The 16,735-nt window shown below is 45.7% G+C and overlaps 1 protein-coding gene across 3 annotated transcripts; it reads right to left on the minus strand.

Moving 5' to 3' along the window:
* Positions 1–1,225: 1,225 nt before the first annotated feature.
* Positions 1,226–16,128, minus strand: LOC103713479 (ubiquitin-conjugating enzyme E2 28). Of its 3 annotated transcripts, XM_026807123.2 has the most exons (6): positions 15,867–16,128; positions 15,689–15,775; positions 4,465–4,592; positions 2,487–2,591; positions 2,300–2,412; positions 1,226–1,653 (listed from the first exon to the last, which is right to left on the minus strand). In XM_026807123.2, exons 2-6 carry the CDS (start codon positions 15,756–15,758, stop codon positions 1,626–1,628), a joined length of 444 nt encoding a protein of 147 aa, XP_026662924.2. In that variant the 5' UTR covers positions 15,759–15,775; positions 15,867–16,128; the 3' UTR covers positions 1,226–1,625. The 3 variants fall into 3 exon arrangements, with proteins under 3 accessions (XP_026662924.2, XP_008798643.1, XP_008798645.1); XM_008800421.4 differs by lacking the exon at positions 2,300–2,412 and having other exon boundaries at positions 1,229–1,653; positions 15,867–16,119; XM_008800423.4 differs by lacking the exon at positions 2,300–2,412 and having other exon boundaries at positions 1,229–1,653; positions 15,689–15,768; positions 15,867–16,024.
* Positions 16,129–16,735: the final 607 nt, after the last annotated feature.

Below are 16,735 nucleotides of genomic sequence, written 5' to 3' on the forward strand. Positions count from 1 at the left end.
GCTCTTTCAATCTCTCGTTAACATTTTCTTATTAATGAATTGACACAAGCTCCTTATGCACGTTCCTCCAAAGCCCAAAAGGACCACATGTATTTTAATATTTATGAGTCCTCCTTATTCCTGGTAAGGTCTTAAGAGTCCCATCCCAGGCCAACCTTTGGCGTACTAAAGGCATTCATTGGACACTCCTCGATAAATAATAATTAGAAAAGACTACAAACTAAAATAAGAACATATGAAATGAATTTATTTCAAGCAGCTGATTGGATCATAACCATCCATCAATTGCAACTGGAGTATATCGCATGCACTGTATTTATTATCTAGTGTTACCAAAGGACGGCACTGTTCTTGCTGAATGCATTAATTTTCTTTCTTTTAAAATAGCGATAAACATATACGTTTATTTAACAGACAACCGTGTACCATATAGTTGTTTTGTTAAGTATCACACATGTGCCATATAGCTAGGAGCCAGTATTATAAATAAACTCAGTGTTCCACGGCCATTTTTTTTTTAAACAGATAGCTGGCTTGCTTAGTGGTCCAACAAGTGAAGACTAGTTCTCATAAATCAGCTCAACCTAATAAGTAGAATCCTACTTAAAACGAGACGCGAGTTTTCAGCTGGCTTGGTCATACCTCCCATTAGATTGTACTGTAAAGAGACACACCCCCCAGGAATCTCACCTACTCACCAGTTTGAAGGTAGTATACAACCAATCAAATGCATGGCGAGACTAAGAGCTCTGCAACTTAGAAAAATCCCATATTTATGTTTTTGTTTTTCTACAAATTAGTACGATCCCAAAACGGAGAGAACATTCTCCCAAAACTTCTGCTACTCCTTCCGTCCGTCCATTTTTGCTCGTTTCTGGAAGCAACAAATTTTCGCTTCCCAAGCTTCCAAAGATTTCCACATAAACAATACTACTTGAGTTTGTTGAAAACAAAAATATAAAGCAAAAGCTTTAAAGTAGCTCAGCTGCCTAAGATATTGAATGGACGGGAAAAAAAAACAAAAAGCAAGAGCAAGGCTAATTGCAGATAAACAATTAAAACAAGACTGCATGTACGCATGCAGTAAAATTTAAATGCAAATTTGCCAAACTGGACGCAAGCCATGATATTAGGATTTCTAATCGGCGCTGCAGCAATGCGCATGAGTTCACATCCCTTTATTGGCCTATCAGTACTGTCTCTGAGGACGATCATGAAGCCCAGATTATCTGCACAAACCACAGGCAGCTTTAATAATTCATAAATCTAAGCAAACAAGGAGAAATGAGGGGTTACAGGATCCGTTATCAAATTGTCATGCAAACAATCAGATACGCAAATGTTTCGTCTTTTGGGAGAGCTTGTCGAGGCTTTCCTTCCTAGACTTCCAGTAGGTCAAGGGAGAAACACAAGACAACTTCATTTTACATATAACAGATGATACAGCCACCAAATGTAATTAACAACAGACAGACAAATGACCTCAACAACCTCCCACTGCCACCAATGCTAGCCCATTGCATACTTCTGGGTCCAGCTCCTCGCAGTTGCCTCATACTTCGCCCGATCGGTTTTGTACATGTGTGCAATCTCTGGAACCAATGGATCATCTGGGTTTGGATCCGTTAACAGGGAACAAATTGACAGCAGTACCTGAAAGTGGACAGAAGAAACCCCTTCCCATTTGCTTAAACAAAAAGTACTCAGAGGGACAGAATAGGCAGGGTAGAGAATTGACAATAAATGCATGAAATATGCACTCGTTTCTGCACCTCATTAGGATCGACCAATCGATAACTCTTGAAGTGGGCTACAGAAACGAGTCACTGTCTGGAGATGGTCTAATCTACCAATCGTAGGCCTATCCTTGAGAGCTTCCTAGATTGCAGAACAAAAATTACTTCTAAGCTTATAGTTAAATTAGGTAATTTTACCAAACTAGTGCAAGTCCTTGTAGTTATTCTTTCTAGATCACTGCATGTGTGACACACAAGGATGACTGAATACTCTCAGTTTTGGGACGTGCGCTGCCTTTGTTACAAGAACTGAACTAGGTAGGATGCATTTACCCAATATGGGAGTAGTTATACTTATAGCATGTGGAGTCTCATGGGAGTAAATGCACATGACTGATTGAAGAGAGTGAACCATTTTTTAGTTGTGATTCTAACATTATGCAAAGATAATTTATTTGAGAGTTGATAAACGCGCACTCCCAGTCTCCCGCTTATCACTGATGCACTACAGTGTTCCTCTAAGAAGAGAGGAAGTTGAGAGTGTACATTAACAAAAGGGGTACCTGTGAAGGAAAAAAATGGAGCAGCTGTGATGGGACACGGGTTTCACAGCCTTAAAGGCTCTGAGAACCATGGAGTCGAACGAACTCACAGTCCAAAGTTTTGGTTTAATTTCCTTGTAGATAATGAACTTGTGATGAGCATCAAATTGAGTAAAAGACAGCGTACAACCAAAGAAAAAGGAATAACCTTGGAAATGGTAAGCGCAGGACTCCATTGCTCCTTTAAGATATCAAGGCAAATGCTTCCATTGCTGTTAATATTCGGATGGAAAACCTTTGTCCTGAATGCCACCTGCAAAACACATTGGAGAAATCACACCATCAATTCTTCGAAATAGCCATTTAAACAGAAGTTAGTATCGTTTTACACTGCTCAAGTCCACCAGAAATTCTTTGAAAAATAATTGCGACAAGAGCTCAACACACCCACACCCCCAAGCACCACTTGGCATCTTAATTTAAGAGGTGATGGAATCTAATTAAGCAGTTTCTTGGTAACACCAGACAACAGTAGATGGATGGCTCAGATTTTGTGTGCAAACACTCCGTCCATGGTTTGCAAACAGCAGCTAGAGAATTTTGTAAATATTAGACAAAAAAGTAGTGATTGTTGTCACTCTGGTAGTTTATGAGTAATGTCAGATGCAGTGTTGCAAATAGAGAAACTACCAAGGAGACTCTCTATAAAATTAGAATGAAAGGCTTTGACATTGGAGTACAACAATGCACCAAATGCCAAAAAAGTTGTACTCTGATGTCCTATAAGCAACCATCTTGAATAGGCAGGCATGAATTTGCTTACAGGGCCAGATAATTGAAATTCACTACACCTAGGAGAGCTTAAACCAATTTTGTAAAAAAGGATTTGCACGAAGAGAATCATGGATTCAAAAACTACTGAAACAGGGTGATATGACAGATGCCGTACTGTCTCAGCATGAAATCGGCACCAATACAGGCACTTAGGCACTGAAATAGCTGTACCAGTACCATACCAGCAATACCAGTCTGTACCACTCTGTATTGGTGGTACCATAGCTATTGGTGCCGATGGTTTTTTGATTTTTTAGAATCTTTCAGTTTCAGTATCTACCGGATGTACAGGTACCATAGGTACCATACTAACACCATAGCGCTATGATGAAAAAAAAGTACGGAGTTCGATACTGCTATTTGAAACCTTGAAAAAAATATTTGGCCCTTAGTAGAATCCAAATGTGAAACATGAACAATAAGACAAACAAGATAATTGGATAAAGCAGAAATGATTGATTATGTTACTGACAGAAGCAAGTTATAATCATTGTAATAGTTTGCCACAAAGAATCTCATCCAGTAGCACCAACAGTTTGCTTCTAGATTTATATAATTCGAGAACAAGGACTCACTCTATTAGTATGCATTATACAAGCTGAGATTGAAGCTAAAGATACAGTGCTCAAAATACTTAACATCAGAGTGTAATAATGATTTGGCTTACTTGTTTTCAACTGGATTAAGCTTTGTATACTATTTAAACTTATACACCAAAGTGTATACATAGTTTAGTAACCTCAGTTATTATTTATTTGTACAAAGTTACTATTTATGTCTAAAAGTTACTATTTATTTTAAAAGTTACTATTTAATTCTGAAAACATCCTCGTTTCAAATAAAGAAGAATTTTGCAAACATTAGGTATCAATTTAATGGTTCCAAAATGTTTAATTGCCAATAAAACATAACAGTTGTTAAAATGAGATTTAATGACACTGCAAATAGCTCAATTAGGGTCCCATCAATCCTTGAACAAGCTGTTCGGAAAACTAAAGTTCAGCTCAAAGTTGCAGTAGTCAAGTCTAAGCTTGAGATTTGGGCTTGAACTATGATTTAGATGGTGCTGCACAGTTTCTGAGTATGGCCTAACTCACTCAAGTTCCACTAGATTATATTCCTAAAAATCACCCAAGAATACAGACATCAAAATTAGCATCATGTCAAACAAAGCAGAATGTGAATATAGGGCAATTTTGTTCCAACAACCACCATAAGTTGTAGGAATTCCCTTGGACAGCTAGAGTTCGATCACAGGTAGAAAGTATAGAACAAAATATTTCTTCGTATTACAAGGCATCAACAAGTAGCTCCATTACCAGCCTATGCTTGAAACGTTACAGCGGTAATACCTTTGGTGGCTTAAATGGATAATCTGGAGGGAAATGGATGGTGACTAGAAAGACTCCACCTGCATAAGGACTGTCAGGTGGGCCCATTATTGTTGCTTGCCAATGAAACATGTCTTCAGCCACAGGGCCTGTCAAGGTCAATACATGCACACGTAATATAAGCTAAAGATTTCATTTGAAAATTTATTTGCAAGTAGGTCCATATTTACAACAACAGTGTAATTGTAAACTTGATACATTGACCCACAAATCAATTGAGTCTGTAAAGTATGATAGCAAGTCCCTATCCAGCCAGAAGCATTTGATCATTGGCAGGGTAGCAGGTGTTAGGAACACATGAGAATATTCACAAGGCCATTAAAGTTGAAATGCAAAACTGCTGGACGGCAGCATATAAATGTTCAAATTTGTTCAAAACCATGAAAAACATTAGTGTGCCAATTCATACTATAAAAATCCGTACTACAATTAATTTATCATGTGGAGAAAGTGTGTTAAAAGTGCTTTTCTTGTTTTCATCAAGCTTGCTGGAACACTAATGCAGTTGACTAAATGAACAAAACAAGATTAAGAAAAATAGAACAAAATGCAAGCCAACTACTGATTAATATTTTAAATCTGTCAAAGATTTCAAATGGGGCACAAGAAAAAAAGGAAAGCATTGTGTGTCAGACATCATTTCAGCAGAGATTGCCTAACAGCGGCAGTTTGCATGCAAATCATCAATTACCAAAGAAAATATGAAACCAAATGTTTTTACCATGATGTTACTAATATGTTCATGTTTCCCTAAGACATTAATATAGCACAGGCATGCTACATTGCAGATTAACTTATAGAATTATAGAATGCATTTGCAACCATCCACCTTAACATAAGTAGACGAACTAACTCAAAGCAATAGGTCCTCTCAAGCAAGCCATAAGACCACACAGGATAGAACATAAACTTATTGCAGAAGCTCCTGAATCCCAATACTGTATATATATGCATGTGCACGCGCACGTGCTAATCTGCAAAACATCTGGACAGACCTTATAGACTTATAGTCCAGATGAATTTCAATACTCGCACTCTTACCCTGAGATAAGCAAAATGGAAGACCAAATGATGTTAAAAGATACCCTTATATCTCCAGGTCAAGTACCATTGACACCACTAACTTGTAATACCTTATAATCCTTCTTCTACAATGTTATAAAAATCTTCATTTTCCTCAAAAGCTAATTTGGAGGGAAAAACATGCTACATGAAATTGTTCAAGTGAATTTATACAAATTAACTTAATCACATAATATATGAATAATTTTAGATCACAGAGAAAGATACTGAATCCTAAGGATGAACATTAGATTAGAGTCTGGAAGGAAAATAATACACAAAGGATTGCAAAAACATAACTCAGATTCAGAAAGACTGAAGACTATTTATCTACAATAGAGTCTCAATTAGGTAAAAAAACAAGGGCAGATTTTACCTCAGAACTTGATTTTCTGCAAACAACACATTGTTCATGGAAAAATCAACTTTACACTAAAGGACTATTGAGCATCAGTTTGAAATATACCTCACATCAAGCAGCTACCTAGAAGAATCGCAATTTATGCTGAACATACTGACCAACTGCTACGAGAAGTGAGCCATCTTACTATGAACTGACTATACCATATACAAAGAAATCATGTCCATAGACCTTGATATGTGATCAGATGGCAGATTTGGAGCCAACTTCATTCCATTGGATAATTCACATGGACTATCATATCATTACCTTTGTGATCAATGCATGAAATTTTGAAGTAAAACCTAACTGAGGATGGACATCCATAGGACTTAAACTTGATCTGACAAGTCGAAGTTACTTAAACATCACCCTGTAAGTGATAAACTTACAGTATCATATCTGATGGGGGGGTGAAATGGATCGTCCAAGCCCACAGCTAAAAGGCCGCCCAGTTTTGGCCCAATAAACGCCAACGCCGCCCGGTTGAATTCTCAATCCGGCCCAGAATCAGTTCAGCTTCGAACTCCACCAAAAGCTCCATCGACTTCAGATATTCGCTGACTCCCCCAACCAAGTTCGGGGTGTCTCCAATGTACACCGACCTGCCCCGACCAAGCTCGGGTCGCCCACTTCAGTAGTATGCCCCGACCCTCAAGCTCGGGGCGCTCCACCGAAAACACCTCGGAACCCGGAAAGCCGAGCTACCCCCAGCGCTCGTCTAGCCGACCTCGTCAAACGCATGATGCGACCTCTCAACGAGCTTGGCCTCGCCAACAACCGCACCCATGTGCGCGCCTACGTTCTCCTCCATGGCCGTACATTGCAACACCACCGTGCCATGCCTTCATAGCTGACCCTCGACAGTCAAAAGACGACATCAAGACTACTCCGGCCATACCATGCTGTAACTGTCAACACCTTACCGTTCTCAAGAACGGACAGCACCACACGCTACCAACCAGCCTAAGCTGCGCACCATTCGGCTCAAAGCCACGCCCCCTCATGATGAGGGGTGACAGTGCCTCTGCCACCTGGGCCTCTCCACGGAGACTATAAATAGCTCGGTCAGGTAACTTCTAAGGAACTTTTTGGCAGGACCAAATTTACCTCACTCTAACTTGATCGTCGGAGGGACCTCACCGAAAACACCAGTGAGGCTTTGTGCAGGTCCGCCGCCGTCACGCAGGAGGTGGCCCCCGTCTTCTTCTTCCAACCACCAGCGGCTCCCTCGACTCCTCCGGCGTAGTCACCCCCAGGCCAAATTTGAACCACAACATTTCTGGCGCTAGAGGAAGGGCCTGAGCCATGACCGCGAGGATAATGAGCCAGGGAGCCCCAAACGCGTCGAGCAGCCGGAAATCAGCGCCCGACTGCTCCCTCCAAAGCCCACCCACTGCACCGCATGTACCGGCAGATCAAACTTCTCAAATCCAGCCAGAACAGTTTTATTTGTTCGCCAGCAAGTTCAAGCTCTGATTGTGGTTATTCAAACCCTTCATCCCGCCGGAGCATCATCAATCGTTGAACTCGACAGGAAAGCCGAGGAAGCGGGGCGACAAATCCAGATGCTTTGGGACCAGGTTGCGGAACTCCGCGAAGAGCGCTATCAATTGAGGAGCAGATCCCCTCGAAGGTCTGGAAGACATGTCTCCTATTGAAGTTTTGAGGAGTACACACCTCTCACGTCCTCCCGGACCGAGATCCTCATGAAAATTGAGAATTGCGGCTACCTCCAATCTCCTCCGAAGATGCGACCATCCAAGTCGCGGAAGCGGTTGGGCAAATACTGCCGCTTCCATAGGGATCATGGTCACGACACGGAGGATTGTTACCAGCTTCGTGATAAGATCGAAGTGATCATCCGCCAAGGCCTCCTAAGCCGGTTCGTCGGTGGATCGACCGACATAGCGTAGCTCGATGTACAAACTTCGGGACCATCTGACGGGCGCGACGACGGACGCCCCGGCGTGGGTACTATCAACGCCCCGTCTACGCATCTTATGCGTTAACGCCGCCTTGGCCCCAAGGGGTCGAGAAGAGGCTACACTCATCGGCCCGAGACTGGCGACTCGAGATGTAAATTACTTTCCCAGAAAAGGACCTTAGTCTCTTCAGGTCAGGGCTCTTTTTTTTACAGGCCGTGTAAATTAATGAAGTTATCCTCCGAGACTTTCCCAAGGCGTCTTTGAAACCCCCGTGGGCTTGACGCGCTCTGGATGCCCTGGCGACATGAGTGATATGCCGAAAAATCTATAAAGTCGCACCTGGAGCTCGCCTCAGAGCGCCCTGCAAGACTTAGCGAGAGCCCGAGGGCCTCGCAACTGCAGGTTCTATCTACAAAGTCGCCCCTGGAGCTCGCCTCGGGGCGCCCTGCAGGACTTGCGAGAGCCCGAGGACCTCGCAACTGCAGGTTCTATTTATAAAGTTGTCCCTGGAGCTCGCCTCAGGGCGCCCTGCAAGACTTGGCAAGAGCCCGAGGGCCTCGCAACTGCAGGTTCTATCTATAAAGTCGCCCCTAGAGCTCGCCTCGGGGCGTCCTGCAGGACTTGGCGAGAGCCCGAGGGCCTCGCAACTGCAGGTTCTATTTATAAAGTTGCCCCTAGAGCTCGTCTCGGGGCGCCTGGCAAGACTTAACGAGAGCTCGAGAATCTTGGAACTGCAGGTTCTATTTATAAAGTCGCCCCTGGAGCTCGCCTCGGGGCGCCCCGCAAGACTTAGCGAAAGCCCGAGGGCCTCGCAACTGCAGGTGCCATCTACAAAGTCATCCCTCGAGCTCGGCTCAGGATGCCCTGCGGCGTCAACGGAGAGCCAAGAAAGAGCACCCCCGTTCGCAGGATTCTACAAATACGCCTCTGATCTGAGTGGGAGGCATCTACAAAGTCATCCCTCGAGCTCGGCTCGGGATGCCATGCGGCGTCAACGGGGAGCCAAGGAAGAGCACCCCCGTCCGCAAGATTCTACAAATACGCCTCTGATCTGAGTGGGGGCATCTACAAAGTCATCCCTCGAGCTCGGCTCGGGATGCCCTGCGGCGTCAACGGGGAGCGCCAAGGAAGAGCACCCCCGTCCGCAGGATTCTACATGTACGCCTCTGATCTGAGTAAGGGGGCAATTGCATGGTTCGTTTAAATCTCGAGTTGGCATTAGCCCTCGAGTGGATTTTTTACTCTCAGGCAGATGTTTATTCTCGAGCTCATTATTATTCCCGAGTTGGCGTTGTCCCTCGGACGGACTTCTAATCTCGAGTTGACATTAGCCCTCGAATAAATTTTTATTGTCGGATAGATGCTTATCCCCGAGCTCATTATCATTTTCGAGTGGGCGTTGTCCCTCGGGTGGACTTCTAATCTCGAATTGGCATTAGCTCTCGAGTGAATTTTTACTCTCAGGTAGATGCTTATCCCCGAGCTCATTATTATTTTCGAGTTGGCGTTGTCCCTCGGGTGGACTTCTAATCTCGAGTTGGCATTAGCTCTCGAGTGAATTTTTACTATCGGATAGATGCTTATCCCCGAGCTCATTATTATTTCCGAGTTGGCGTTGTCCCTCGGGCGGACTTCTAATCTCGAGTTGGCATTAGCTCTCGAGTGAATTTTTACTCTCGGATAGATGCTTATCCCCGAGCTCATTATTATTTCCGAGTTGGCGTTGTCCCTCGGGCGGACTTCTAATCTCGAGTTGGCATTAACCCTCGAGTAGATTTCTACTCTCGCGTGGATGCTTATCCCCGAGCTCACCTGTATTTCCGAGTTGGCGTTGGCCCTCGGGCGGGCTTCTATCCTTAAGTTAATTTTCAGTCAGTTTCTTCCTCCTCCGATTTCGCTCTCCTGGGCAAGGCTTAAAGCGGCCCGCACTATTAAACAAAGTGATGTAGAACCGGTTTCGGGAAAGAGGAGAAGAATGAAGAACAAAAGAGGGAGAAGGAAGAAGAGGTTCTAGGGACGCAGGAAGAAGAGAAGGGGAGGAGGAAGAGGAGGAAGAAGAATGAGATGTGGGGGAAAAGAAATTCTTAATCATTCATCAACCCTAATCAACATAAAAGTTCCCTATATATAGGGCCCAATAAGAACAATTAACATAAAACCCCCTTACATAAAAATAACTCCTAATAAGCCCACAAATAACACAACTAAGCCCTCAAATGCAAACAAGCCCAGAAATAAAAATAATAAATAAATATGCAAATAAACGGGTCTGACTCAATCCGGAGGCTCAGGATCATCTGGATGAAGGGCTCTGATGTCCCCATCACAAAGAGCTACAAGCTCGCTCCATGTAAGGTTTATCTTCGAATCGAAGGTATATACCGAGCCAGAAGACTTCTGCAAATGCCAAATGTGGCTCCTGCTATGTGAGATAGGCCTAGACCTAAGTTATGCAGTTCGGATCTCGACATCCGAGCATAAAGCGGGATGAGCTCAAATACTTGATCCAGGGCAAAACATATTGAAAGAAATATGAACTTCATTGATAAAGGCCGAAGGCCAAATACAAGGGTGCCCGACCTTGAGATCGGATTAGCTACAAAGGGCCCAAACGGCCGACTTCACAAAAATAAAAACAAAAAAAATCAATCGACGTGGACGACTTCCACATTGGCGTCAGTTGCGGCCTACGTCCCAGTTGGGACCTCGGAAGCGTCGTCTTCGCTAGCCTCAGAGGCGGCCTCAGCTCCAATGCCGGCACCAGGAATTGCTAATGATTCCATCCCGTCGGCAGCTTCGGGGGCGATCTCTAGCCTGACCTCAGCATTGACCTCTGCAGTGTCCCCGTCCGCCTCGGCAGCCCCGTCTAGATTTGGCTCAAGGCTGCTAGGATCAACTCCAGGGCAGAACTGCTGGACTTGAAGGTGACAATTATCGAAGCCTTGAACCATTGCAGCAGCAGCCCCTTCCGCCAGTTCGGCAAAGTACTCCTCCGACCGGCGAAACTTCTCGATGGCCTCATGGGCGGACGACTCCACTAAACTCTCGAGCCGCCCGATTTTCAGCTCCCGTTCCTCCGCTTCGCCCTGAAGGCTAATCAGGATGGCTTCAAGCTCGAAAATGCAGCTTGCAGCAGATGAGCAAGCCCGAGAATGCTCGGCCTCCATGTCTTAAATTTGGGCGAGCCTATCCTTTATCAGGACTTCGGTAGCCCGCACTTTCTTCTTGGCCTTCCGAAGCCGCTACGCGGTGGCTGCAGCCTTCTCTTCAGCCTCACGTCGCTGCTGCTCAACGGCCGCCGCCCAATCTTCGGCCTCTTGCTGCCGCTGCACAACAGTTGTCGCCCAGGCTTTGGCCTCCTGCTTTTGGAGCTCGGCACACTCCATCCTCGGCCTGAGCGCCCTTAGCTCCTCCCGGTCAACGAGCATACTGAACATTAGCACGTCGATCACGTGAAGAGACTGGCACGAAAAGATAAAGTGTCAACAAAAATCGAGCATTCACAAAGAAAATAAATAAGAAACAAAAGGGCAGCATCACTCACCCGCACGCTCGCCGAGTAGACGTGATAGACGAGGTCGCCAAGGTTCTCCTCCATCAGTGCACAGTCGCGCGGGAGCATGATGCTGCGCACGAGCCCGCGAGCAACATCTTCAGATTCGAGGGCCGAATCGCCCTCAGGTGCGCGATGTTGATGCCGCGATTGTTCCCCGCCGGACTCGGGAAACATTGGCTCAACTCTTGCCAAGGCCGGAACCTCGGAAAAGGTCGCAGCCTCGGCGCGCGACGGGACCATGGAGGGGACTGAAGTCCCGGGCCTACACCCCAGCTCGAGATCTGATTCGAACAGCTGGGTGATTGCTCCGACCTTCGGGACTTGATCAGCGAGTGCAACCGCCGCTCGGTCGGAAGGATCCCTCCCAGCCATCGACCGGGGCACCTCAGCCTCTTCCGCAAGCCCTTGGCTGGGTCCGACCTGGGCAGGGGCGATGGCCTCAAGCTCTCCCCGCTCAGTCTCGAGGCTAGGGGTGACTCTTGTTTTCTTCGGCCTCCCCTCAGGCCGGACCCCTTCGGAGGCGGCCCTCTTCTTCCTCTATACGGCCATCAGCGTCTCGGTATTGAAGATCATCCATACAATGTCTGGAGACAAAAGGTCTTATCGAAATCCGACATAAAAAGGAAGAAAAAGCTAAACTACTCTTACCCTCGAGACGAGCTGGGCTCAGACCAAAATTCACTAAGGCCTCCTCGCTGAGCAGGTCAGGGAGCCAAGGAGTTTCTTTCAATCCGAGCAAACTATCTAAGGTCCCCCGCTCGGACTACGACAATTGCGGGAGCCTATTGTTCGCTGAAGCCAGCGGAAAGCTCCAGGTCGGATTAAATCCCCACGACTGCTCAGAGGAAATAAAGAAAAAATTATCCTTCCATCCGTGGATGGAAGTGGGCATGCCCCAAACAGCTTGCAGCCTCCTCGAGGGGAGAAGTACCACCACCCTTTGTCCACAGGGTTGCCTTTTAATATAAAGCAACTCTTGAAGACATTCATTGAGGGGGACAGACCATGTGCCAGGCAAAGGGCGAAGAAGCCGATGATTATTCTCCACGAATTCGGGGCGAGCTGCGTAGGCACCAGGCCATAGGCCGTCAAAAGCTCCTCCACGAATCCGTGCAAAGGGAACCTCAGCCCTGCTTGGACCGTATCTACGTATGCTCCGACCCAACCACTAGGTGGGTTGGTAACTCGTCCCCTGAGGTCCGGGAGCTTAAGGACGAACTCCGGAGGAATAAAGAATCGGGCTTGAACCGAGCTCAGATCCTCGTCGCTCATGAGCGAGCCAGTTCCATACGGGCTCGGGCCCACCTCGAGCTCAACCTCCCCCACATCGGAGATGCCTAAGCTCGCAATGGACCTACATCGAACATCGATGCCCTCGTTGGCGAGTCCATTACCTTGGTCTTAAGATTATAAGAGGGGGGAAGATGAAAGAGACTCCGAGCGACCGAAAGAAGGGATAAAATGCTTATCCGAAAGCTCGCCGAAAAGGGTGGTCAGGAAAAGAAAGAGAATATCCGTCGGGAAGTGAAAGTAACGCCCAATACGAAGGTTGACGGAAAGCTCCTAGAGTGCCTGGAGGAAAGCTCGAACACTACAGCAATGGCGGCTGAAGGAAGAAGACCAGGAGCGGGGAAGGGTCAAGCAACAATCTTAGGGCTCCCCTTTTCAGGCCTTATATAGCCCACTGCAGCGGCTCCGATCAGGTAGCCTAAACGATCAGACGAGCCGGGGTTCGCCACGTGGCGGGCCTTAAGACGGCCTCAACAAATCTTCCCGAATTGCCACACTAAATGTTGATCATTATGGAGGGCACTCCGGAGCTCGAAACATTGATGGATGGCCTCTTGCATTCCATCAGGCGAGACGCTTTGGAGAAGGGAGCATTAATGGCCGGCTTCTTGCATTCCGCCAGACGAGATGCTTCGGGGGGTAGGGTATTAATGGTCGAAACCCTCCTCGTCCTATTCCTGCAACCCCTCAGAAAAGAACGCCCACATGGAACACCAAAAAATTCCTACAGCGGATTCTACTCAGGAAAATGTGGTGGCTTAAGCCTCCCAAGTCCGACGACGAGCTTCCAGCTATAAAATGTGCCGAGGTATATCTAGCTTGGTATGCGCCTCTTCCTAAACACTTGACTAAAGCGTTGGACGATCAATGGTCCGGCTACTTCCATCGCCCGAGCTGAAGGGCAACTCGACCTTGGAAGTGGGGGGCAAATGATGGGGGGCGAAATGGATCGTCCAAGCCACAGCTAAAAGGCCGCCCAGTTTTGGCCCAATAAACGCCAACGCCGCCCGATTGAATTCTCAGTCCGGCCAAGAACAAGCTCGGCTTCAGACTCCGCCAAAAGCTCCATCGACTTCAGATATTCGCCGACTCCTCCGACCAAGTTTGGAGTGTCTCTAATGTACGCCGCCCCGCCCCGCCCAAGCTTGGGGCGCCTACTTCAGTAGTACGCCCCGACCCTCGAGCTCGGGGTGCTCCACCGAGCACACCTCGGAACCCGGAAAGCCGAGCTACCCCCAACGCTCGTCTAGCCAACCTCGTCAAACGCATGATGCGACCTCTCAACGAGCTCGGCCTCGCCAACAACTGCACCTGTGTGCACGCCTACACCCTCCTACATGGCCGTACATTGCAACACCACCGTGCCATGCCTCCATAGCTGACCCTCGACAGTCAAAGGACGGCATCAAGACTACTCCGGCCATACCATGTTGTAACTGTCAACACCCTACTGTTCTCAAGAACGGACAGTACCACACGCTACCAATCAGCCTAAGCTGCACGCCATTCGGCTCAAAGCCACGCCCACTCATGATGAGGGGTGACAGTGCCTCTGCCACCTGGGCCTCTCCACGGAGACTATAAATAGCTCGGTCAGGTAACTTCTAAGGAACTTTTTGGCTGGACCAAATTTACCCCACTCTAACTTGATCGTCGGAGGGCCCTCACCGAAAATACCAGTGAGGCTTTGTGCAGGTCCGCCGCCGTCACGCAGGAGGTGGCCCCCGTCTTCTTCTTCCAACCACCAGCGGCTCCCTCGACTCCTCCGGCGTGGTCACCCCGAGGCCAAATTTGAACCACAACAATATCATTATGGTGGCACTGATGGTTCCACTTTGATTAATGATAATAGCATAACAAATTATGTCAGCAGTTTCACATTCTTTTGCAATATGACAAGTCAGCCTAATGACAAACAACCATACATAAACATATAATTTTCCCAAAAAAATCTACTCTTTCCATCTCCCTCATGAGCAGTGCTTCTAAATGGATTGCCGCACACAACTTTTTTCCGAAGAGGCGTTTTTGCAAGAAAAAGGTGCCCCCATTATCCATGTTTCCTCCACACATAACTTGACCCATACATTAAACCATAAGAAAAAGGGGTTGGCCAATGCATGTTCTAACTGAACAACAGGCACATACAATCCGAACATCTATGGTTGATTGTTGCCTACTATAAACATATAAAAAACTCTCTCTCTCCAGCCTTGAACTATGTGCATCAGTCTACTTGCAGGTCGTGGGAAATGAATCTAATGTGACATCTGTATGAATGGATATCATGTATACCGTGCATGATGCTATGCGATGACATCATTTCCAAATATGTACACATCTGAACAGGTGATATCAAAATCGTACAAACCTGCTCCTAACAGAAAGAATCTAATGTCTTGATTCAATCAGCAATCATACACGAGAAAGAGCTAAAATATTTGAAAATGGTTAAACCTAAAAACCACACGTATCAACTGCATCACTTGAAAGACCCTTACAGACACTTCCAAACGAACCTAGAAAATGGGCCCTGTATTTCTATCATTGTACACAACATACTAATCAACAAGCAACCAGGCTTTCGGGGGTAAAGGCAGCCTCAAATTCTATTTGTCTTTTTTAAAAAAATCTTTTTTTCCTTTATGGAAACCCATCTGCTTCCACCCATCTATGGAACGATTGACACCAAGAATCTAGATAGTCAAGCAAATAGAACCGCCCTTCGAGCGCCTATTCTATATACATAAATAGGGGAAAAAAGAAATCCAAGACACTTGTTTCACAATATTCTAAAAATACAACACCAAAATCCAGAAAATTTACATCTCTGATCAGAAAACAATGACGGATTGTTTAGATCCAGGTCTCATACCAATGAAAACCTCATAACACGGCGGAATCATGGAGAAAAGCAGCGCAAAATGGAGGGTTTTGAATCTGGGATACCTGCGCTGCAAGACGTGGGGGGATCTTTCTGGAGATCCTTCAGCTCTTTCAGGATCCGCTTGGAAGCCATGGTCGCAGACCTAATCCCTTCAATACCAAATAGATCAGAACGACAGAAGAAGAGAGGAGGAGAAAGAGATCAAAGGTAGCAGGGAGGAGGGAGGGAGAGATGGAGTACCGTAGGGCTGGGGATTTCTTGGATCCTTCGCTCTCTATCCCTTCCTGAACGCGGTTTGCAAGGAACGAAAAAGGGGAAAGGCGAAGAAGGAAGAGTTTTATAGGGAGTGCTTTTGTTTTCCCCTACTGAATTTTTTACAAGCACCAGGGAGAGGAAAGGAATCGTGTTCCAAGGGTATTAACGGTGATGGCGACGGTGATCATCGCAACGGAAGGCATGCGTGCTTTTGACGGGGCCTTATATAGCATAGGTTCCATCCCTACAACAATCATTGCCTGGCACGTGATCGAATTATAAATTTATTGTGTTCGAGGATACGGTTTAATCAATTAAGACACCAAATTATACTGGTTTCTTCGTTTTTAAATTTAATCAACGAGAAATTTGCTTTGTTAGCCAAAAGTGTTGGTACCTTGACTTACATCAACTTGTTAACCATTTTGAAGGGAAGCCGCATATACCGGCCAACTTCCAAACTTACTAACACAAATAAAAAAAAAAAACAAATAATCAAATGATTCATGAAAATTTTTTAATCCTGTATAAATATTCAAGATTTTCTCGATAAACAATCGATGTGAGACTAAACACACGGCCGCACGAAACCTCACTCAAAAAGTTTAGCCAAAAGATATTTTTTGAAATTCGTAGTCCTATATAAGTATTTAAAATCTCTTCGGCAATTAATCGTTGTGAAACTAAACACGCTTCCACACGAATCCTCACGTATGGAGATTTTACAAATAAAAATTAAATAATAAAATGATCCAACTATTTATGCTTTGATTGCTTCCACTTTCAAGTCGAGACCTCTCATCACAAATATATCTTTCAGGAAAAAGTTTCATCAATTTTGACAAAGGGGACTT

Source organism: Phoenix dactylifera, unplaced genomic scaffold (genome assembly GCF_009389715.1).
Source record: "Phoenix dactylifera cultivar Barhee BC4 unplaced genomic scaffold, palm_55x_up_171113_PBpolish2nd_filt_p 000121F, whole genome shotgun sequence".
In the NCBI taxonomy this organism is placed as follows: Eukaryota; Viridiplantae; Streptophyta; class Magnoliopsida; order Arecales; family Arecaceae; genus Phoenix; species Phoenix dactylifera.